Source organism: Ursus americanus, chromosome 29 (genome assembly GCF_024610735.1).
Source record: "Ursus americanus isolate L20-20 chromosome 29, mUrsAme1.1.p, whole genome shotgun sequence".
Classification (NCBI taxonomy): domain Eukaryota; kingdom Metazoa; phylum Chordata; class Mammalia; order Carnivora; family Ursidae; genus Ursus; species Ursus americanus.
This window is the reverse complement of record NC_142155.1, coordinates 21,193,313-21,216,333: the sequence shown is the minus strand read 5'-3', so window position 1 is coordinate 21,216,333 and position 23,021 is coordinate 21,193,313. Positions and strand designations below refer to the sequence as shown.

At 39.4% G+C, this 23,021-nt stretch overlaps 1 protein-coding gene across 23 annotated transcripts in view; it reads right to left on the bottom strand.

The window, feature by feature from the left end:
- Positions 1 to 23,021, bottom strand: part of DST (dystonin) — a 452,944-nt gene that overhangs the window by 71,466 nt on the left and 358,457 nt on the right. For all 23 annotated transcript variants that reach the window (XM_087856988.1, XM_087856983.1, XM_087856986.1 and 20 more), the window contains 4 exons: positions 20,695 to 22,166; positions 5,480 to 5,641; positions 3,800 to 3,970; positions 1,112 to 1,278 (listed from right to left, as the gene is read on the bottom strand). In XM_087856988.1, coding sequence (XP_087713114.1) covers positions 1,112 to 1,278; positions 3,800 to 3,970; positions 5,480 to 5,641; positions 20,695 to 22,166 — 1,972 coding nt within the window. The remainder of the gene's footprint in view (positions 1 to 1,111; positions 1,279 to 3,799; positions 3,971 to 5,479; positions 5,642 to 20,694; positions 22,167 to 23,021) is intronic.

Below are 23,021 nucleotides of genomic sequence, written 5' to 3'. Positions count from 1 at the left end.
GTTTACTGTGATTTAAATTGTGAGTGACTTTATTAATCTGTGTAGGAATCATAATATGACCACTACCCTTCCATCTAATACCATTGTGAGGAAGGTTTAGGACAAGAAAGCCATCGTGGTAGTAAAGCAGGGATCTAGACATTCATTCATTTATTTTTTAAAAAGTACCGAGAGTATCTCCTACGGCAGCTAGGGCACAATGTCCTGGGCATTACACAAAGGGATGATCTCCTGAAACATATTATGGACGTGGACCTGTTAAGGACACGGAGCTTTTAGCCTCCTCAGGAGCATCTTCTATGGTCCTACAGCTGTAAATTCTACTCTGATATTCAAGATGAGACAAATCCTTCTCTTCACCATTGTAGTTCCAAAGAAGGTAGCAATTTATGGAAATAATCATTCTGTTCAGTGGTTCATCTATTTTCAACTCAACCAGTCTATATGGCTACGGTTACACTTCAGTGTAGCCTCTACTCAACACTGGTCAATGCGATGCCAGCACGGAGAATGAAAAAATGAATTTAAAAACAGCTTGACTGCATGCCCTGCAGACCATGCTCCAGACCTCTCAGCCTTCAGAAACATCACAGCACCCTTCCATCTACTTCATTTCTTAGCTAACTCCTACTCCTTTAAAACACAGCTTCACTGTCATTTCCCTCCCCCCAGACTTGGTTCTTCCTATCGTAGGCTTCCACAACACCCTATGGTTTTGCTCTGAAACATCACATTTCTCATTACTTTCCAACGGCTATAAGACTCTACTAGACTGTACCCTGAGGACCGAGATGATCTGTCTGGTTCACCTCTATAACCCAAGGCCTCGCTCTGTGCCTGATACATAGCAGGTGGGCAGTCACGACGTCATAAATAAATAAATTACTCTTGAGGGAATTATTTTTCTCCAATTAAAGAGTTGAAATCATTTCATGACTCCAAGACCTTACCATTAGAGGAACGAAGAGAGAGGCAACCACAGCCCTTGCTCCCTGTTCACGTACACGGTAAACATAGGAAAAGGAGATCTAAAGAAAAGCGTTCTCAAAATGCAAACTATCAGTACGAAAGCCTTCGCTCCTCTTTCAAAAGACGGAAGAGTTTCAGTTACCTCATTTCTGCTTTATTAAGCAGTGCCTCCCATCTACTGTCCAAGAGGCTCAGCTGTTTCAAAATCTTCACTTTATCTGCAGGTTCTGCTGTGGCAGCAATTTTTTCTCCTTCTCGTTTGATGACCTCCACGGTAGATTTGCGGTCATCCAACAATCTTTGGAGAAGCTTGAGACAGAACATGACACACCAAAAGCCAAAGGGGGGGGGGGGGATAAAAGAATAACTGTGTCAACTAATGGAAAACTCAGTCTAAGTACTTTTCATATGTGACAAAAATACGTATTTTATATGGAGTCACATAAAAAAGAAGTAGGATTTTAAAAATAACTCATTTTGTGTAGTGATTGATTGCTATTTTGTCAGACACTGTGACTGGGGCTTTTCACAGCAGATAAAACTAATACTGATAAGGCCATTAAGCCCATTCATTATTAATTTTTTTAATATAAAATAATGGGGTGGAAGGTGCTGCTGAAGGGTAACTCCACTGCACTGAAAGTACAAAATCCCCGTTATTATAATGAAATGGGAATACCCTAAACCTTCAACAATCACCTGTCCTACTGAGACAAGATTATTACAAATCATTACTGTTTTCGACACCTTTCCCCCATTTTAAACAAACTATTATGGACAGGGCAGCTAAGACTCAGACCAAGTTTACAAGCCAGTGAGGCTAAAACTCAAGGCTCCTGCCTCTCTTTACCAGGTGAAACTAGCTCCTAAAATCCTTCAGGAGGCTGGAAACTAAAAAAGAGCCTCTACATATCATTTCCAAAAGGAACAGAGAGAGGATGGAATAAGTCAGAAATCCCCAAAGCTGGCTAAATAAGACTAGCATTTCGGGATTTAGCAGCAGAAAAAAATCCAATTTAATTCTAAGCAAACCTTTCAAAAAGCCTGGGATGGGATGTTTGACAGAAGTAGCCAGAACTCAGGATTACCTTGCTCTAATCTAATCAAAACGATTATTTCATGAGCAAGTGCTAAGCACAGGGACTGTGTTATTAGCAGTGAGGAAGGCACAGGTATATGAAATGCTAAATACTTCTTCACTGCTTCTTTAATCTGATCCTGACTGATAGTTAAGGATTAAAGAAATGCACAGTTACCTCGAGGTAAGAAGCTAGAAGAGTATCCTCTCGCTTTCCTTTTGGGACCACCAAATCAGGTGGTTAGAGGAACACGTTTAAAAAGAAGGGGAGACACGCAAACTCTCTTGATAGAGGTTACAGTCATTATAAAATCAAGATATAACAGGTGGTTTAGGCAGTAAAGAGAACTAATTAAATGGATGACTGCTGATAAACTTTAATAACAAAGCCTCCAGCAATTAAGAAAGCAAAATCAACAAAGATGTTTTGTTCGCTAAACATAGTTCATTGAGTTTGGGAGAATAACAAAGGTTTAAATTAAATACTGAATGGCAGCAGTTATATTATTATATTTAATATTATATTTTACTTATTAAATAAACATTACTTTGTTACATATCATATAGTACATATAGTATATAAAAATCATGCAAATGCAATGTTTCCTGTTATGTTTCTGTAATTCTTATCTTTAAATCTATTTCTAATAGGTTAATTCCCAATACACTAGAGTCTTCAAAGAATTTGTAGAGATAGTACTGATTGTCAAAACTAAATTAAGCCTCATAATCCATTCCCTTCTTTTCAAAGTTCCACACAGGAAAAATCTTAACCAACATGCTGTGTGCTAGGCCCCTCCCATATGCCACTTCAAGTCATGGCTGACAAATTGTCTGAAAATGTCACTAAACTCTTGCTAACTGACCACCATCATCAGGAGCACAGAAATTTTTTTGTATGTTAACATCCCTTTAACAAGTGTGTCTTTCTTTCCAACTTGGTCTTGTACTAGTAGTGTTAAAAGACACAACAGCATATTCCTTAGCATACACGAATCAAATATTTACTTCTTTAGCACAGGCTGAGTCACAAGAAACTGCCTGTATTTAATCTACAAAGAAGGAGTAAGAAATACAGGCTTCCAGTTATGGGATGAGTGAGGCACGGGGATGAAAGGCACAGCACAGGGAATAGAGTCAGTGGTCCTGTAACAGTGTTATGTGGGGACCACAGCATTGTCGAATCACACTATATTGTACACCTGAAACTCAGGTAATTTTGTGTGTCAACCATCCTTAAAAAAAAAAAGCCAAGTTCATATAGATCAATTTAATATATAAGGGAATGGTATTTCTGCCAAAGTCACCTTTCAGTGAGTGAGGTTTCCCTTGACTACCCTACTGGAAACTGCACACACACACCTGACTCCACCCCAGCACTTCCTGTCCTCCTTCCTTGCTCTGGCACTTCCTAATTCTTACCTCCCATCCCTGCTTTATTTATCACTTGCTAACTTATCACAATTTACTTACTTTTACTGTCTCTCCCTCTTCCTCCCTGCCCACTAAACCTTAAACTCAATGAGGAACTTCCATCTTTTCTATTCAGTGACTATCTCCAGCACCTGAAACAATGTCGGACCCATGGCAGATGTTCAGTAAATACCTCTGAATGACTAAAAAATAACGTCTAGAGCATCAATACCAATCAACTAGAATATTCTGTTGAGACAAAGAGAGTCTTGAGGAAGATTTTTACTCTCCTTATTACAATTTGACATGAAACGCAACACAACAGTATTGCAAACTTACCTTTTGCTCTTGTATCTGGGCCTTCACCACTTTAAATTCGGCTGACGGGGGCTTCTGATTGGCCACCAGCTCCTCAGTGTCCACCATCCAGCTAAGCAGGGACTCCAGGGCATCCTGGAACCGCCCACAATGCAGCAGGGCCTCCTGCAGCTGGGCTGCTCGCTGAGCCACCTGCAAAGTTACAGTTGCGTCAACTTATTTGCTTGTTCCATAAAAAGTCAAAGTTGTCCACCAGCCACCACTTTTCATGCTCATCTTCCCAACTGGTCACAAATTTTCTTTTCCTTTTCACTGAAATGTGCCCAAAGTGGGCAGGACTGTGGCAGAAAGGAATCAAAGTTTAGCAACCAAACCAAGAAGAAAAGGTTTCCATCCCAAACAGTAATGTAAAAGATGAAATCTTCAAGATTTTGGAAATGCCAAATACATTAATGATTAGCCATGAATAATATGAATATTATAAGGTTACTGAAACAATGCCTAATTCATTTTTATCCGTATCCTTTTGATTTGTTTTTTATTTCCTACGGATGAATATTTTAAAAGACTAAGCTAAAAAAAAAAAAAACTATTATGGTAGAGAGAAACAGATTGATATTTTGCTAGGCAGAATACCTGTAAAGTATCTGATTAAGTTCTGCTAGCTCCAAGTCTTAGAGTCCTTTTTTGACAAACCAGGGCCTTTGTATTCTAGTAAATGGAGTCTCTGTGTCCTACAGAGAGATATCCTATTGCCCTTCTCATAGATCTTTTCCTTCAGGACTGAAAAAGTAGTTGGCAAGATATTTTAAGTACCATGGAATACATTTACACCTGACACTACATTCCAATTGTGTCTGAAGGGCACCTACAATACGAATCAGATTTTAAAGAATGATAAATGTACTTTTGAGATCTGGCAAAATTGCTTAAGATTTCAAAGCAGAGAAAACTACAAGAACAATAACCACCACCACCAGATGAGCACTGCCAACCCCGTAACAATGTCCTGATCATTTACATCACCGGAAGGGCTGCCATTGTGTTTCAGCATTATCTCCTTAAGGCATCAGAGCATTCTTTTTCAGGGTTTTCCCTCATGGACATTTAGAGAGAGGTGGGATCTACCTCTTGTGAGTAAAGTAAAGCTTAGAGTTAAGAGTCATAGCGAGGGTGGTAAACCCTTTAGTCCAAGGCTGACAGAGACACAGCGTGCTCACCTGCACAGTGCGACGGACTGTACAGGGTGAAACTAGTTGCCAACATTTGAAAATTAGGTTTCACAAAAAAGTGAGATTTCCAGGTTCCTTTGAAAGTAAGTAGACTATCTGACAACAGTAAACCTAGATCCCCACACGGAATGATTTGCTGGAGGCTAATACCGACTTGGAAGGTGTGTGTGCACCTCAGCGTGAGGTCCTGGATCATGGGCTCCCAGCCGTCGCACTGGCACGACAGTATCTCTGTCAAAGCCAAGAGAATGACAGGGAGAGGTCCTATTTCACTCAGCTCGCTTCTTTCATTCACACTGCCCACTGGCCTCCTGCGGGCATCTGCGTTGGGGCCCCCCAGGTCACAGCAATATAAAAAGGGAGGCACGTGTAGGGAGGTTTAGCTGCTAGAAATATGACTAGTCGTCACAACCAATGCTAGAGAATAAATAATCAACAGAAACGATAACGGAGGGGATGAAGAAATTACCTTCTTGTTGAGAGTCTTCCAGCGTGCGTTGACGTTGTCCAGGTCATGCTCCAAACCCTGCGTGCTGGTGCCTTTAGCAGCGCTCTGAATAAGGCCTTGACCTAACCAGTTTACATCTTGCTGCTTAACCTGCAAAGGTTCAATCTCTTCTTTTTGGAATACCTGCGGTTGGAAGAGCAATAATTTATACAAATTATCTAACAACCACCAAATACAAACACTTGTTCAATGATCAGGTACCCGTTATTACAGGTAAAAATAACTTTTGTTATCTCTTCATATGTCACAGCCACCTTATGAAGAACAGTCAGAAACTAAACTAAGTATAAATTCATAATATTAACAAAAGCACTCAGGAATTTTAAGGAATGATATTCTAAGTACCTTTAATCAGATTACCTATAAAACCAAGAAAAGAGTTTATCTGTCCTCTCTCTATTGCTTCATTAGCATAACACTAGATATTTCCTATCAGTCCAATTTAACTCTAGTAGAAAAAAGTATGCAATATGCCAAGGAGCGAAATGATAAGGTGGGACTGAGAAGAGCCGTACTGGGCAAGGAGCCTTATGAGCTCCTCTAGGGATACTGCTGCTAGCGGGCAACTGTTTAAGTTTGAGACTCAAACTGGAAAAGAAGGTCAAGAACAAGATGCTGAGGTGAGCCAAGAGGCCAATCTATAGCTTGCCAGCAGGGTGAAAATACAGAGCTAGGAAAAGAGAAGGGATGTCAGCAGGTGCTGCAATAGTATGGGTCCCTACCCACCCAGCCTCCTCAATGACTATCAAGACACCGACGGCCTTGCAAGAGCACGGAGCCCTCACCCCGTGGATGTGCTCACACACCTGTCGCCAGCACAGCAACTCTGGTTACTCTCTGGTCACTGCCTGCACTGCCAGCCATTTGACAGAATTCTCCCTCCGACTCCCAGTCCCATCCAGCTTATGGTCCCCAAATGCCTGTAACCGGCAAAAAATCTCACGTGCTAGAGTAAAATGCAAGTTCCACGAAAGCAGAAATTTCTATTTTCCTGATAGTGGTTCTATGTCCTGGAGCTACCACAGTACCTAGCTCATAATACGTACCCCATAATTATTTGCCGGATGAGTATCAGTACAGAAAAATTATATTTACATCTTGGCGTGGATGACATTAACCCCGCAAAGGGATAACACTGATAATACATCAACTCTTTCATAGAGATACAAATGTTTTAAATATGGGGCCTAAGGGATGTCATAAAGAAAATTAACTTAACCAAGGAAGGAAAGTTTCAGCTAGATATTAAGACGAGACAAGGTTCGGGGTTTGAGTCATTATACTACAGGGCACTATATATCAATAGTCCAAGTGAATGAACAGTTAACAGAATATGTGAAAACATTAAAAAGGCAAATAACAAAATAATACTTAAAAAATTACAGACACCATATGGAAAGTGATTTTTAAAGATGTAGAGGCTACAAGAGAAACTCCTCAGACTCTGGCCTGACGCATAGCACTCAAGACAGTCCTGTGTTACTGCATGAATGAGTAAACTTAGAAAGAGCAAACAAATAAATGATCATTTCCCTTAAAAGTCTCCTCTCAGCTAAAAGCCCATGTTTCTTCTTCTAAATAAAATCCTTACAGACAATTTCTACACTGGCTCATTGTTTCTACATAACAGTACTATAAACATAAACAGTCAATTACACATAATCGAAGAAATAAGAACTGAAATCACGGAGGAAAAAAAACAGCTTTCAGTTACCTAATAAGTTAACACAAAGTTGCAGCAAGGTGGTGAAAACAGAATTTGGTACCACCTTTCTACTTTTCTTTACCACTTCTAGGAACGAATAGCTATGGATATATTTTACTACTTACAGAAAAGAAGGGGGAGTGGTAAGAAAACTGCTACTTCGTAATTCCTGGAACTTGCCAGGGAAAAATTCCACTCTCCCTCTCGGATAACATTCAGGACAAAAAATTTAATATAATGTTCTAGTAAATTGCCTTCACCTCTGATCTTGGTCTTAAAGAAATCAATTTTAGGGTTGCACATCAGAGTAGGTCTGGGTGAGTCTGTGGTAATTTTCTAAAGTGCTACAAAAAAATATGGGTTAAAAAAGAGAACTACTGAAGAATCTATATATTCCTAAGAGCTTAATTACTTTCTACAAATAGATTGCAAAATTCTTCACATAAAAAAAGTACTTTTAAGCTTTTAACCTAGTATGCCATTTAACACGTGCTCAAGGAAAGGGAAACGCTGACCGGAGCAATTATTTCCTAGGCTGGGAAGAGGACCTTTTCTGATGCTGTCTAAATTCCTTATCTCTCAGTGGTAACAAATACCTAGGAAAAGAGACTTTCCCCCTAGTCTAACCCATAAGCACACAAACACAAAGCTTAAAATAAAATAAAATTACCTCTGAGGCAAAGTTTACCAGAAGAGCTTAGTAAAAATACCAAAATAGCTGAACTTCAATCTGAGTGGGAAGAAAATAATTACAGGCTTGATGAACAACCCTTACTTAGGACAAGGCTGCACCCTTTACTCTCTTACCTCATTCACCACTCACAAGTTAGGAGCTATAATGACTGCAAAACACAGCACAACTTCTCTACTTCCACATTTGGAGCTACTGAGAGATTTGCAGCACGTTTAAAATGTCCTTAATTTCAGCAGACCACTTCGCAGGCCACAACAGTGTAATACTGGGTGTTTGTACCTTTATGACTGGGCCTGTTCAACCCTAATAAATCCAAAATAACTCCCCTTAAATGGCAGTGTCTTAAACCACAATTTGTGTAAAAGCCTAATGATGTTAACACAATCTCACAGGGAAGCATGCTAAATGCAGGGGAATAGCCACCCACCACCTGCACCATCAACGGGACTCCAAACAGCTGGGAATAATCAGTCTTCTAAAAAATAGTCCCTAATTAATTTGTTATAATGATCAACTTATCAATACCTGGCATCTTGTAGCGTACTCGGCAAGCCCCCAAAGGCAAAAGACTGGATTTGAGCATTATTAAAAACCCTAGTGACCACTTTACAACAGACCCACAAACTCCTGGCATTGCAGTTTCACATTCCCGTTAATTACCTGAACTGACTGAAAGCCATTACAGACTGGGTCCAATATTCCTGCCTGGGCCCTTGCTTTTCGGGGAGCTGCTTGCCTTCTTACTGGTATGAATTTCGGGGAATACTTCCTATGGACCACCTCCATCTCCTGGGCAGCAAGGGGCGCCTCCACTTCCTCTTTAGATGCTATGTTGGATTCTTCTGGATCATAGGGTGTCAACAGTGTCACATTTTTTACTGAACTTGGGCTACCACACTCTGCATCACTTCCCTCCAGATCTGTGAGAGAGAGATGCAGAACCTCAAGAGAATCTTCCATCAGTTCCCTACTTTCTGCTGTGATTTGAGATCCTCCTGTTCTGTATGTTTTCCCTTCATCTCCAGGGCTAGAAATGCACTGGTTTTCTCCATCTCTTGGCGTAATTAAGGGATCACACTTAACAGTGCTCTCTTTCAAATCATTCTGCAAGCAGCAATTTTCACCATGGATTTCCCTCTGACCACTTACACATTTTGTTTCCTCTGGTGGAGAAACATCATGTAAAATCATCCTGAAATTTTCATCAGGGTGGGCACTTCTACATGAAAGCAATGGGATTTTCTGTTCACTAATGGAATAAACAGAAAAGAATGGTCTGTATTGCTCTGCTACATGAATATCTTCAGCAGAAGACAAGCTTCTAATTCGTGACTGGTCTCCAGTTAAAATGCCCTGTTTTTCTTCCCTCTCTGCTGGAGGGCTACATAACCCAGAGTCCTCCTCCTCCGACGTGAGAGAATTAGTACCCCATCTGCACTTGCTGGCCTTGGTAACAGCATCTGACATATCAGTAGGTTCAACAAAAGAGCTTTCGCTTTTGTTTGCATAATCCATAAAATTGGCTGGGACAAACATTCGCCATGACCGTCTATGTTCTTTCTTTTCTGCGTGGGATTTGGCTTTGGGTAATCCTGTGGTTCGAATGATATCGCTATTTAGTTTGAGCGCATCAAAGATCATCTTTTCATCTAGTTTGTTAGCTTCACGACCTCTCAGCTCAAATACACTGGAAGAAGCAAGGGCACCGTTAGAGCATAAAGAACTAACATCCAGTGTTCTGTGACTGTAGGGTAAAGTCCGATCTGTAAAATGCCTGGAAGACAGGCTGCCCTTTGAACCAGAGTCTATCTGTTCATTTAGTCTAACGGTGTCATAGATTGACCGCTGTGGGACGTAACAGTCTTCGATATTTAGGTCCTCTTCTTCTTCACCTTTCCCTACACATGGGGGATTCTGACGTAAACAGTCTGGTCTGCTGAGGGGCTTCCCCATTTTGTAGAGAATTAAAACAAATATTGCAGCTCTTGACACAGAAAATAAGAAATAAGGTAAAGCATCTTTCAAAAAAGTACACTTCTGACCAGGGCTATAAAGTGTTCTCAGCATAAGACATATGCTCAAACAATACAGGTCGTGATCTATGAGGTGTTTAAGGTCATCATCAGTGCATCACTCTAAATGCAACTATCCTTTCACCTGGTTGTTTTTAAAATGGTTCTAAAAAATAAAGTGCATCAAGAACACAGAACAGAAATCTCCTTCCTCCCCCTTCCCCCGAAGTTCCCTATCACACACTCTGAAACACAGAAAACAAACAAAACAAACACACACTTAACAAACAATCAAAACATTCCATTGTCAGTCCATGTCCCTTTTTAGTCTAATTTTGCATCTGAGATTTCCAGGTTAAAATTTCCAAATGAGCAAGCATTTTTAACAGGCTTAATGTTAATATCGGCAGAACTCTGTTTAACCGTAATCCACTTAAGGACAGCTTGCAAAACTCCATCTCCTTTATAAATAAACCATGCTTCAGAAACTTAAAAGACAAACACAGGGACCATGTCTTGTTCAGATCAAGGCACAAACCAAATCTTCAGAGAAAAATAAGTTGTCTAATGCTGTTAAGAAAGTTAAAATCTTCTTTTACTTTTTTTGGGTGTAGCTATAAATAATCTTGATTCAAAAGGCAGTTTTTCTTCCCATATTAAGCTTCTTCGAGGCTACCCAAAGGAAAAAAAAATAGACTTTTGGACAGGCAAGCCAGGACGATCCAGCAACCGTTTCAAGTAAACAGTTAGAAAGCACGGTGTACTATAAACTCCCCTTTAAAAAAAAAAAAAAAAGCCATTTCCAAAGAGTCTTATCTGATCTTCCTTAAGGCTTATTCCACCTGAGGAAACTGCAGCAAAGAAGAGCTCCGGGTTTCCTCTAAGGCACAAGCAGCGCAATTCACATTCAGCTGAAAACCGAGACTACTCTAGCCTTTGAAACTGACCAACTGTGGCCGCGGTTTGGCTTTCATTTTAGCTACAACTGGAGAGAGGCAGTGGTGGCCGGTGCGGGAGGCAGAAAAGGAACTCCAGCAGGGACGTCCTGCGCTGTCCCCAGCTCCTCGGGGCAGCGCGGTCCCCGGCAGGCATCCTCCCGAACCAGGGCGCTTCCAGCAACGCCCTCTCTCTTCAAGCAACAGCCGCTCGGTCCCTTCGCGGCTCTGCGCTCCGGGCGGGCAGCTCGATCACTTCGCTGCTACGCCCTCCCGCGACTTAACTTCGCAGTCATCTTTTTCTCTGACTCCTGGCCTCCTCTCGGGAGCCGGCGAGCTGTTTCAGGGGGAGGTACCTAGAGGCCGGGAGGCTGCAGCGCAACAGCTTGGTGGTGACATCAGCGCACATCAGACCCAGTCCTGGAACTGGGGAGAAGGGCGGCTCGGGTTCGGAGATCCGTGAAATCCCACCAACTACGTAGTTCAAAATGGGCAGGGATCCGAAGGGCTTGCAGGGGCAGAACCTGACAACCAGGGACTCCCTGAAGCAAGGCTTTGGTGATCGCCCGCCAGCGTGCTCATTTGAATATTAAATGGAGGGGGAAAGGGCCACACAGGTCCCTAGCCTTCTGTGGAAACCACACCCTCAAACCACACCTCACGCGCGGCAGTTGCAGACTCCGTTTCAGTAGCATTTGCCATGCAAAGTGCGGATCACTTTGAGTCCAGTGTTGAGTCATTCTTTTTAAAGCCCAAGTTCAAGTCTAACTGTTCTCCAGAGTAAACTATTCCTGTGGGCACAGCCCTGAGCACTGCTGACACGAATATCAGTAGTTACTAATAACCACACAGGCCCCTGGAGCTCAATGCAAGGCCCAGGCAAAGATCAAGGGCAGCCAGTGACTCTGGATATTTAATAAACAAAATCACATCCGCAGACTGTTATCTACTGAACACTCTTTAAAAACACTGTTTCAAAATAAATTCAGCAAGGCAAACCTTAACCTTTTCGGGGAAAAATTAATAGTTTTATTTAAATAAAAAATATCTATCCATTCTTTATTTTACGAAATAAGCAACACTATCCAGGGTAGCAGAGTTACAAGTAAAGGCAGATTGTTTTTTCTCAATGTCACAAAATAATAATCATTTGAACATAAATAAAACTGTGTTGACCTGAAGAAGGGAGTGCTAGTTAAAAAAATAAAAATAAATAACCTTACATACATTCCCTAGTAATTTTACAGAAAAGATGTGGCAGGGAACTTTTTTACTTTTAATGAGACAACATTATTCCGAAATTATTTTTCTAAATTTAAGAATTGAATCTTTAAAAAAAAAACCCATCTCTAACAGAACTCTGTAGGTAATAACACCCATTCAACGATTTGGTGCAATTCAGTATGTGGCCATCATTAAGTTGGGAAAAGAAAAAAATATATATATGTAGCCATCTATAAAGAAAAATATGTATTAAAACACCTATCAATATCACAGTATCAATGCCCATTTTTCATAATCAAGTAGTGAAATATTTCAACAAGCCCTTTGATCCTATGGTACTTGAACAAAGAGGCTATTGTGAGGCGCTAATAATAAGAAAAAGAAAAAAGTGCACACAGTTACCATGTTTGAACAGTAGACTGGGCACTAGACTGCGAATTATGAGACCAACGGTTTTACTCCCAACTGCCCCTATCCTGATATGTAAGACTGGAAAGCTACTTATTCATGGCAATATTAATATTCAAGCTTCCATAAAATGTGGATGAGTACCTTTCCCTAAACATCCTGAGATGCTCACAGAATTTTTCATAAGAGTAGCCCTAATTCACCTTAGACTCTAACTCTGAATCATTATCACAGTATTATTTTGGCTTTATGTAAAGCTAAGAAGTGCAATGTGTAACTTTCACATTTGAGGTGGACAGTATATTTTTAAAATTACATTTTTAAACTAGATATATAATTCACTCATAAATTCAAGCATTCATCAAAAAAGTACCATCTACCAAACACCACAGTAAGCACTGGCAAAACAGTGGTGCACAAAGATTCAGCACCACGGTCCCCATAGAACTGACAGTACTATGGAGAATATGGATGAGAAAATGGGTATAATACACAGTTTGGAAGTAAGGAGTGTTATGGAAAAATGCCCTCTGGTGATTATGCTTAAGTATATGCCATTTTTTAAATAACTGAATTCTTATTTTATTAAACTAATTTCAACTAATTCTACAAATGATAATCCTAATAATTCTGATTCAAGTCAAAATTTGAACTATTAATATTATATTGGTATTTATGACAATTATAAAAATACACACGTGTGTGTGTGTGTGTATGTATGTATACATATAAAATCACATTCCAGGGGTGCCTGGGTGGCTCAGTCAGTTAAGCATACAACCCTTGATTTCAGTTCAGGTCATGGTCTCAGAGCTGTGAGATTGAGCCCAGTGTCTGACTCCACGCTGGATGTGGAGCCTGTTTAAGATTCTCTCTCTCCCTCTCCCTCTGCCCCTCCCACCCTCAAAAAAAAAAAAAAAATCACACTCCAAATGTGTATCTGGATAACTAAAGAACTCTTACATTTAGAGCAAAACTAGACTGGTTTATCTTTCCCCTCCCAAATTTGATTTATACAGCTACTTTAAATGTTATACTCTCCAATGTTAATAAAATTAAGATATATTCAACTGTTAAGTATTAATCATTCTATCTAGACCTCTCCTATTTTCATAAGAAATACACAATGAATAAAATGAGTTTCTGAAAAATAGTCAACACTATTATTTCATACATACAGAAATCATGTTAAATGTTCCCAAAATGTGACTTTACCCACTTTATGCTGCCTACTAGATATTCTTTAAAGTATCTTCTAAAGGCAGATGATTTTGGAAAAGTACACAAATTTTAACTGCATAATAGCATAATAGTACCACTTTCTCATTCTCTATTTCTAAAGTGAAATTAAGTCATTGAAAAATAAAGTTCTTGAAAAGTCTTACCACTAAGTGCAACACTCCATTTCATAGAAAAGCTAAAGGCTAATTTCATCAACTGAAACAGGAAGTTTTGGGGGCTGAGAGATTGGTAATATTAAGAAATTTAATGTGCAATAAGTGGAGAATGTGTGAATAAATACAATATTATCCATGAAAACTGACAAAGTATTTTCCTGGCCCAACAGGTAGCTACTGAAACCTGGATCAGAAGCCAAACAAGAGCTACACGGTTTGTTGGGTTTTTGTTTTGTTTTGTTTTTGTTTCTGTTTTGTTTTGTTTTTTGCTGTGATACAAAAATAAACCTTCGGAGCAACAATTTCTGTTCCTTTTAAAACAGATATACCATTAGATAATGAAAACTGAAAGAATCCCATGTTTTTAGTTTTCAAACTAATAAACATCTTCACATTAATAACTAAAGGATTTTCGAGGATATTTATCAGATGAATATGCAATAGCTATTTAATAGAAATAGTTTATATTCAAAATGAGACCCCACCACAAAAGCGAACAACTTCAGAAACACTTAACAGACTTACTGTGTGATCTTGATGGGAATTTTTTTTGATGTGAATGTTAGGTTAATAGTTTTAACAGGCACTTGTATTTTTCCTGTAAGTTACTACAATGCTATTTTTCCTCTATCTTCAATATGGTTTTCAGATGGCAGTGGATAAAAAACATTCTGTGTAACAGAAAGTGATTCTATATATAACATTGTTAATTGAAATATATGCCTATGTGCATACATAACTTCTAAAAGTTAAAGTTTTTTTTTTTTTAAGCCATCCAGCAAGCAAAAACCAATGTATCTGTCAATGATCCCATTCAGTGCCTTCAGACAACAAAAAACCAAACAAAACCTGAAAACACTTTTCATACTAAAACACTACTAAAAGAAAGAAAGTAGTCTTGAAATTAAGGCAATTAAAGGTAAGTAAGCAACAGGCTATGTGAGCACAGACATTTTCTCAGGGTATCCTGGTCTCTGGACAGCTCCAAAATCTTTGCAGTTAACTTTACAATCACAGCATTTACCTCTCTGAGATATTATTTAACGAATGATTACAGACCTAGGCAACCATTTAAAATATGTTTACAGGTCAAATTTTCTTAACAAGGAACCAGTGTATAATTTCATAACCACAAAACAAATTCTCTCTCTCTGTCTCTCACACACACACACAGACACACCCACACCTTTACCAACTTTCCACATTAATAAATTATGTAGATCACCTTTTATCTAAGGGTGGTCTATGATAATGACAGTAGATGCTATAGTTTGGCACTTTGGGGGGATCCCTTTAAAATGGTGATATAGTTTTATCCCATTAACAACAAAACCAAAAAAAAAAAAGAGAGAGAGAGAGAAAGAAAGAAAAAAAAAAAAAATCCTCCCCCCCATAGAAAATCTCTGGCTAAAACTGCCCTCAGAACAACCTACTTTAATTCCTCTTAAATAAAGCAATAGAAGAGAGGACCATGCAGCATTAAGAGTGACAGCGTGACTTAGCAGAAGCAGAAAGAGAACCCACATTGCCAAGTCCCCTTCAGATGGCCCTTTCAGGGTTGTGGGTCCTTGTGTGTGATGTAGGAAAGAGGGCACCCATGTTCTGCCAGTTTTTGGGAGTGAGAATATGAGGTATTACTGATCCCACACAGCAGACCAACTCCAGCTCTTTGTAGCTTGGTATGGTGGTCTCTGCTTGGGTGGGACTTCTCTCTTGCCCAGCATGTATGATATTCTTTCTTCCTGAAATCGTAAATGCCACATTGATGCCAGCTGATTAAATGATGTGACCTTCCCATAAGGCCCATGCATCAGGTTATGGTTCCTACAGTGACAATATTTTCATTTTTAAAAATACCAGAGGAAGATACAGTGCAACTTCCTTGCTAATATAGTCACATTAACAGAAATCCGGTCAAGTAAGAATTTTTTTCCGTAAGAAAAACGTCTTCTACAGCAGCTTTAATTTCCTCCTCTTCTCAACAAAAATGGGGAACAATTCGCCACGGGCCTCTATACAACAATATGGGCACACTTAAAACCCACTATGTGAAAGCATTCTTTTAACAGTTCAGTTTTATCTTTAAAAATACGGTGGCATCACAGAGGTTGTTTTAGGATCATTTCATAAATATCTTAGGAAGGTATTTGGAAAGTGATTTATTTCAGCAATACTATTTACAAATAGGGCTCCAACGCCTTGGTTTCTGCAGCCTCCTGATACCTGCCGTTTTAGCTTACCCGCCATTCAAATAAAGACACCTGGGTTAAACAATGCCTTCACCTGGACGAGAAAACATGCATCACAGTGATGAGGCAGGTGTTCTGGTCTTTGTCTATGGTTTTGGTTTGGCTTAAACATTTTCTGCCTTATGTAATTCTATTTCAATTTTGAAAATAAAAAGAAATCAGTTTAGAGAGGCTTTGTACTGGTGATATGTTATGTGCGGGGACAAACTGAATTATAATTTGGGGCAGCAACAGAGTGGCCAGAAATAAACAGTAAGCAGGTTCTGAGGTAAGCCTTTTTACCATGGCCTAGATAGAGGTGGGAAGGATATATATTTAGCTAGGATGTGACTGTGTATGTTCATTAAAACATCAAGTTTCTTTCATCTTCACTGAAATTAAATCAATTCAATATGGTGATAGTGATTACTTCGTGATGATCGGAAGATCTGACTGGCTGTTGATGACATCACAGGAACTGCCAGGACATGTTCCTTGTATAGAGCCGGTTACATGTGTCTTTGATAAATAAAAATGCGGAAATATTAATATTACTTAATAATGTAGTTTAGATTTGAAGATAATCTTAAGCTAGTAATCTTTAGCAGGAGGTAGGGATGGGGGAACACCAAAGGGAATTTTTTTCTTTTCTGCCTAGGAATTTATGACGATGTGCATAGAATTTAATGTAATATAGACAAGTAGAAAAATGATACTTTAAATTATCAAGAGTAATAGAAAACACCTCACGTGTCAGACATTCTAGTCCAGTGACTAATATTTAGAAGTCAGAAAACATACGGTAAACAGAACTCATACAATCAAATAATTTAAAAACTTTAAGCTAACACAAAAGGTAATAACCAATCTATTTTCAAAAACTTGGAATAGCTTTCACAGACAGTGAATCAGGACATTTGGTTCAGAACAGCATTTGTTTTTAATCATCATATTTGGGTTGGTATCTTAAACATGAATTAATTTTGAACTTTCAAGGATATTAACTGCTATTTTTTAGGTTTAGGAAAAAAAAAAAAGGCAGCCGATAAATCTGACTCACCTAATTTAAATAATCCATTACCTTCCCAGTGAATATAAGGCACCCCCTACTGAGTAACTGGGTAACAGCTACTAAGTTTCAGTCCTACTCTAAATTTTATATTATGAAAAATTGTTTTAAGATTCTATCCCTGATATTAGGTTAAACTAAAGCTACCTGAAAGAATAATGTCAAACTGGTTTACATTTCAAAGTCTATAATAAAAATAGACCCAGTACTGCAGTACTCCTTCTATTTTTAGAGATTATAAAATTAGCTATTTTTAGCAGACTATTAGTTTTTCACTCACTACAGATTATTCTACTTAAAAAAATTTTTTTAAATCTTCCTAAAACATTATGTTAAAACTAATGTTCAACAAAAACCAAATTAAGATCCAAGTTGTACACAAATTGATCTGCCACTTGAATCAAGAAAGATGTGATCACTTAGACAATGACGTGTTTGGTTCTAGGTCGGCAGCAGACGTGGTGGTAGTCCACGCCATCAGCAACGGCATTACAGCATCCACACACACATTCATCTCATAGCAGCCAGTTTTATGGGACACTTACATTAAGTGGGCATTGCTAGTTTTTGGAGTGAAATTAACAACGGATATTACTTAGGCCACTCAAATTTGGCTACAGCAGAGATGTTTTAGAATTTCCCAGGAAATACCAGATGTGCATCATGATGAATCAAGTTAACACAAAACACTGAATTATTTCCACCAAAACATCCAAGCTGTGACACTTACTACCTGTGCAACCTTGGGGAAGTCACCTAACCCCTGGCTCTCAGCTTCCTTACACTAAGATGGGGATAATAATAGCATCCACGTCTCAGGACTGTTAACAGGATTAAAGACAGAGCTTAGAGAAATGCTTGACACATAGTAAGCCCTCAATACATATTAATTATAATTGCTTTTTTTAGAACATACACACACACACACACACAAATAAATAGAATTAGTGATTGTGTAGGCTACCATCTTTATTTACCATAATAACATTCTTGTTATTTTTTTTCCCTCTGGTCCTGGAATATATTAAATGCAGACGATCTGTCCGCTTGAAAACTTTTATTTTAGTCACTGGGTCTCAAGACTCTGAAGTTATGTCAAGATGTTTTTTATTACTAAATTTCATTAAAATCAATCAACTCCTTCCAAAGTAATCAGAAAAGAGACAACGCAGCATGCTAAGTGGTTTATTTTAGAAGAAATGACCACTTTATTTCTCTTCACAATCAAATAAAACAACCTCTGTAATCATTAATGGTAATCATGCTTTAGTGCTTTTCAGTTTGCAAAACACTTTCGATGCAACGGTGAGAGAACTCCTCCTACCTTGCTTTTTCTTACTTTCAAAAGAACTCTATAGAGAGCCACATTTTTCACTGTACTCTTGACTGGGAACACAAAGAGGGAGGCCTCTACGAGCAGCGACACCAATATTATTACCTTGGCCCATTTTCTTACAAGTACTTGAAGTAGTCTTTTTTTCTACACAAATTCACAGAAAATCCAGAGAAATGATAATGTTTCACAGAGGCACTGAACATGCTTCAATTTCACTAGGAAGAAGGCGACTGATCACTGTCATTTATGCATTCAAATTTTGTCAGGATTCTACAGAAAACTCCAGAGACTCACTCGTCAAGCTCTCCCCAAGTCTCTGAGGCAGCCACTGCCACAGAACTTTGTTTTTCTAATTCTCTCGTGTGAAACCTCAGTTTGCAAACCAGAAACAGGAAAGTTTGACAGGCTAATTAAGGAAGTAAAGTGAACAGTATGGTAGACTTTGTGAAAATTAATTAAGGGAAACCTCCCTAAAATGGGACTGGGAAGTTCAGCAGGCGGAGCTCTCACGCCCTCCCACTCAGTCCTCAATTGCAAATCCAACAGGAAGAGACTGAGCTTGTGCATGGAGACTAACCACTTCATTGCTGCGCAGAGAGAAGGAAGAGAGGCTTACCTCCTCCTCCGGAACCCCCACAACAGTCCAGCCGATGAGAGACGGTCACAACTCAGCCAGTGAGAAGCCGCTATCCTCTCAGATCCCAGTGTATTCCCATGGACTTTTTGTTTATAACAGCCTCCCCAACTTCCAGCTTTCCTCTATCAGAGAATGTTCCTCTCCTTTGTTCTCCAGACTTGCCTATGGTTTTGCCCTAGCTTGTTTGTCCCATGCTGTAATTCTCAAATAAACCTTTTACTGGTAATATAACTGGCAGTTTTACTCTTTAAGGTTAACACTTCCTTCACCTTCAAAAATCAGTTCCTATACAGAATCACAGCTTTTTAAGCTCTGAAGGAACTGGGCCTTAAAGGCATTTTATAAACAAATAACTGGAATAGTAATAAGAAAAAGAAGTTATTTTTCAAAACCCAGTCACCTAAATAATGTTATTAAAGATGAGCAAAGAAAACACTACATCAAATATTACAGCCTAGAATTTGATAGTACATCTGATTCATTTCTCATGGGAAACAATTTCTAGTTTTGCAAATGCTACTTTTACTTGGTCTTATTTTATCCTTTATAAGCAAGTGGTGGGGATTTACTGTCATATCGGTCTTTACTGCAAAGTAAAACATACCTCGTGAATAGAACAAGACCCATGCCAACCCCAAAGATTCATATTGGCCCCATGCAGCAAATTCTTGATATTTAGGACCCACTGTGTGCAGGGTCAAACCTGTATTTGTCCATTGTGGAGATGCAACTTCTGCCCCCACTATCATAAATGAGATCAAATCCGGTGACAATGAATGTGGCCCACCATTTTTATGTAATGTTCCATTTATTAAGCCTCATTCCATGCTATCAAGTGACATTTCTGGCACTGAGGAACTTGTAGTCCAATCAAAAATATTTTATTCCTAACCCTCTGGAGCATGAGCCCAAGATCTGTGTTTTATAAAACCAGGATTACGACACGGAACTCCATTCTGCCTTTAAAATATGAACTTTTGGAAGAAAAAGTTTACAAAAGAAACTAAATTAAGAAGGATAAGAAGACTATAAAAAGGGAAAGAGGAGGAAAAGACTATAATTCATCATTTAAACAAGATGCTGGGAGACAAACAAGAAGAGAACAAGCTTTTTATGTGATAGACTAGACCCTGCAGCAGAGTTTAAAACATGACTCCGCTCACTCCAGATGTCAGTTGTGAATGACATCAGAAACAGTTCCTACAATGTTAGTTTCAGGCTCGCCCAAAACTTTTCAAGCACCCTTTGACCTCTTGATATTATCTCATGTCTTACCCTCTGAGGGCCCAAATCCCCAGGAGGCTTGCAAAACTCCACATGCCTGGATATTACCCCCAAATGTGCTCATTCAGGCTCAAACACTGCATGCCTTATTAGAAGGTTCTACAAAATAGGCAAACTCCTTTTGTACCAGTTATAAATTTATTTTAATAAAAAATAAGTTATTTTTCTAATAAAAGCAATAAAAATACGAAATAAATATTTTCTTTAAACATTTTTTAATAAACAGTAAAAATGAAGAATTCCCTACCTTGAACACATCAAGCTGTTGGTTAATCGTCTCTGTTTCCATACCGACAGGGCCTTGAGACTCTTCGTGTTCTTCCGCCTTCTGAAGCAGAGTAGAAAATTCCTTCAGTTTGCTGTAGAATTCTTCAAGACGTCCAATTGTCCCTTCAACCTGCTCTTCTCGTGCTTGCGCTCGGTCCAGTAGCTTGTTGCATTGTTTGCTTAAAGCTTCCAAGTCCCTTTTGATTCCAACGAGATCAGGCGAGGTCTCTTCCATGGCCAGCATCATCTTGCAGGTTTTATTAGCATTGTCGTTGCTGGCTATGAGGGCTTCTAGTTTCTTCAGAAAGGCTTTAATAGCCTCCTTCTGCTTTTGCAATGTTTCTACATCTCTCCCCACTGGGGCCATGCTGTCCAGTTCATCATCGAACTCTGCAAACTGAGAAAACATCTCTCGGATGGTATTCTGGAAATGCCCAATGCCCTGAAGCTTGGTTTCCAAGAACGAACACCTTTCATCAACCTGCTGATTCAGTGCACTATGCTCTTGAGCTAAGGTTTCTGCTTGTAATAAAATATCAGAGGTTCCCTTTGAGTCCGAGGCTTCTACCACGAGGTCCCGGGCAAGTCCTCTGACCAAATCTACCTGATGCTTCACGGTCTGAAGTGCCTTCTGCTGGGTCTGCAACACGGTCAGGTACTTGTTACTGTAGGCCTGGGGTCCTAAGGAGTCATGGACATCCAGCTGTTCCTTTGTACACTGAAGCTGCCTTTTAGCTTCTTTGGAAACTTCTTGAAATTCTTTAAACTTTTGGGCCATGTTCTCCAGACAGAGTTTCTTACTGTGAAGCTGTTCAGTGACCATGTCTACCTTCTGGATCAGTGATTTATTCTCATCTGTAACAACTTCTTTATCTACCTCACAGACACTGAGCAAGCTGTTGGCTGCGTTGTTAAGCAGTTCTACCATCCCCAAGTGTTGGTTCATTTCCTTCTGCAGAGACTTTAACTTGGCCATAGCATTCTCTGTTTCAGCAGGATCCAAGCAGAGTTTTATTTCCTCCAGGTTATTCTGACATTTGTCTATCCATGGCCGGAGAGTCTCTACGTGCTCTTTATACTTCAGGGCTTTTTCCAGTGAATCTCTGACCTTGTCTTCTCGTTCTTTCACCTGCTTATTAAATCCATCCCAATTGGTTTTAATTGTGTTAAGTTGTGACTGTAAGGCTGCCTTCTCAGACCCTTGTGTTTTTAATAAGAGATTTTCACCTTCTGCAATGGTTTTTTCATAAATACTAGATTGAGCAGACAGAGTTTTACTAAAGTCTTTCTGGTCTTTAATTAATGACTCTAAGATATCGAGTTTCGCTGATATTGGGGGGGCACTGTTTTGCTCTTCTTTCTTTGTATCCAGCCAAACCTGAAAATCTTGGGACATTTGCTGAAATTGGTGAGAGCTCGCACAGGCTGCCTGAAGGTGCTGAACGTGCTTCTCTAAAAATGAAATCACAGACATGTTTATTTTACACCAAAATGTAATCTAGTTTACGAAAAGCCAAGAGAAAAACCACCAAATAAATGGACAGAACTGTCTAAAAAGGAAATGACTTGTCCACTTGTGCGGTTTTTACATATCATAAAGGCCCCACGCAGCAGCACAGAGGAACTGCATGGGTTCGAGTTCTGGCTCAGCCTCACAAGAGCTGCTAGACCGTGGATGGACGATTAAACCTCTGAGTCTCATCTCCCCAAGTGTAAATTGGCAAAATTAATAGAAGCTGTCAGGGCAATTAAATGACAGTACATGTAATGTTCTTAGCTTAATGCATGTCACATAACGGTGGTCATAATAGTAATCATCATCATCATCATCATAGCTAATATTATCAATATCCCGTCAAAATAAAGGAGTAGGTCTGAAATGGTTGTTATGATCAATAAACAAATCCAATCAATTAAAAAATATATAAACTGAGTATTTACTAGTTGCAAGGCACTCAGCATTACTTTTCAAACAGAACAAACAGCAGCCAAATGTGCTCTCCTTGGCAGGCTGGCCTCGCGTGCAGGAACTCATGCCTGCCGCCTCAGACCCCCATGGGCACATCTGTCTAGAATCAGGGCCACAGCAGGCAAGAGAAGAACCTAGTGCCCAATGCTTCTCTTTCACACATTTCTCTAGAAAAGCTTTTCGTGACAGAATGGAGCAGTGTAACTGCAGGTGAGAAAAGGACGCGATGCGTTTTTAATAACTGTATTCACCTGTTCCTCTGGTGCAATGAAACTGTCACTCGGCAAAAACATTAACAGACATCTTTTAAAGACCGGTTTGAAATACCCAGCGTTTCA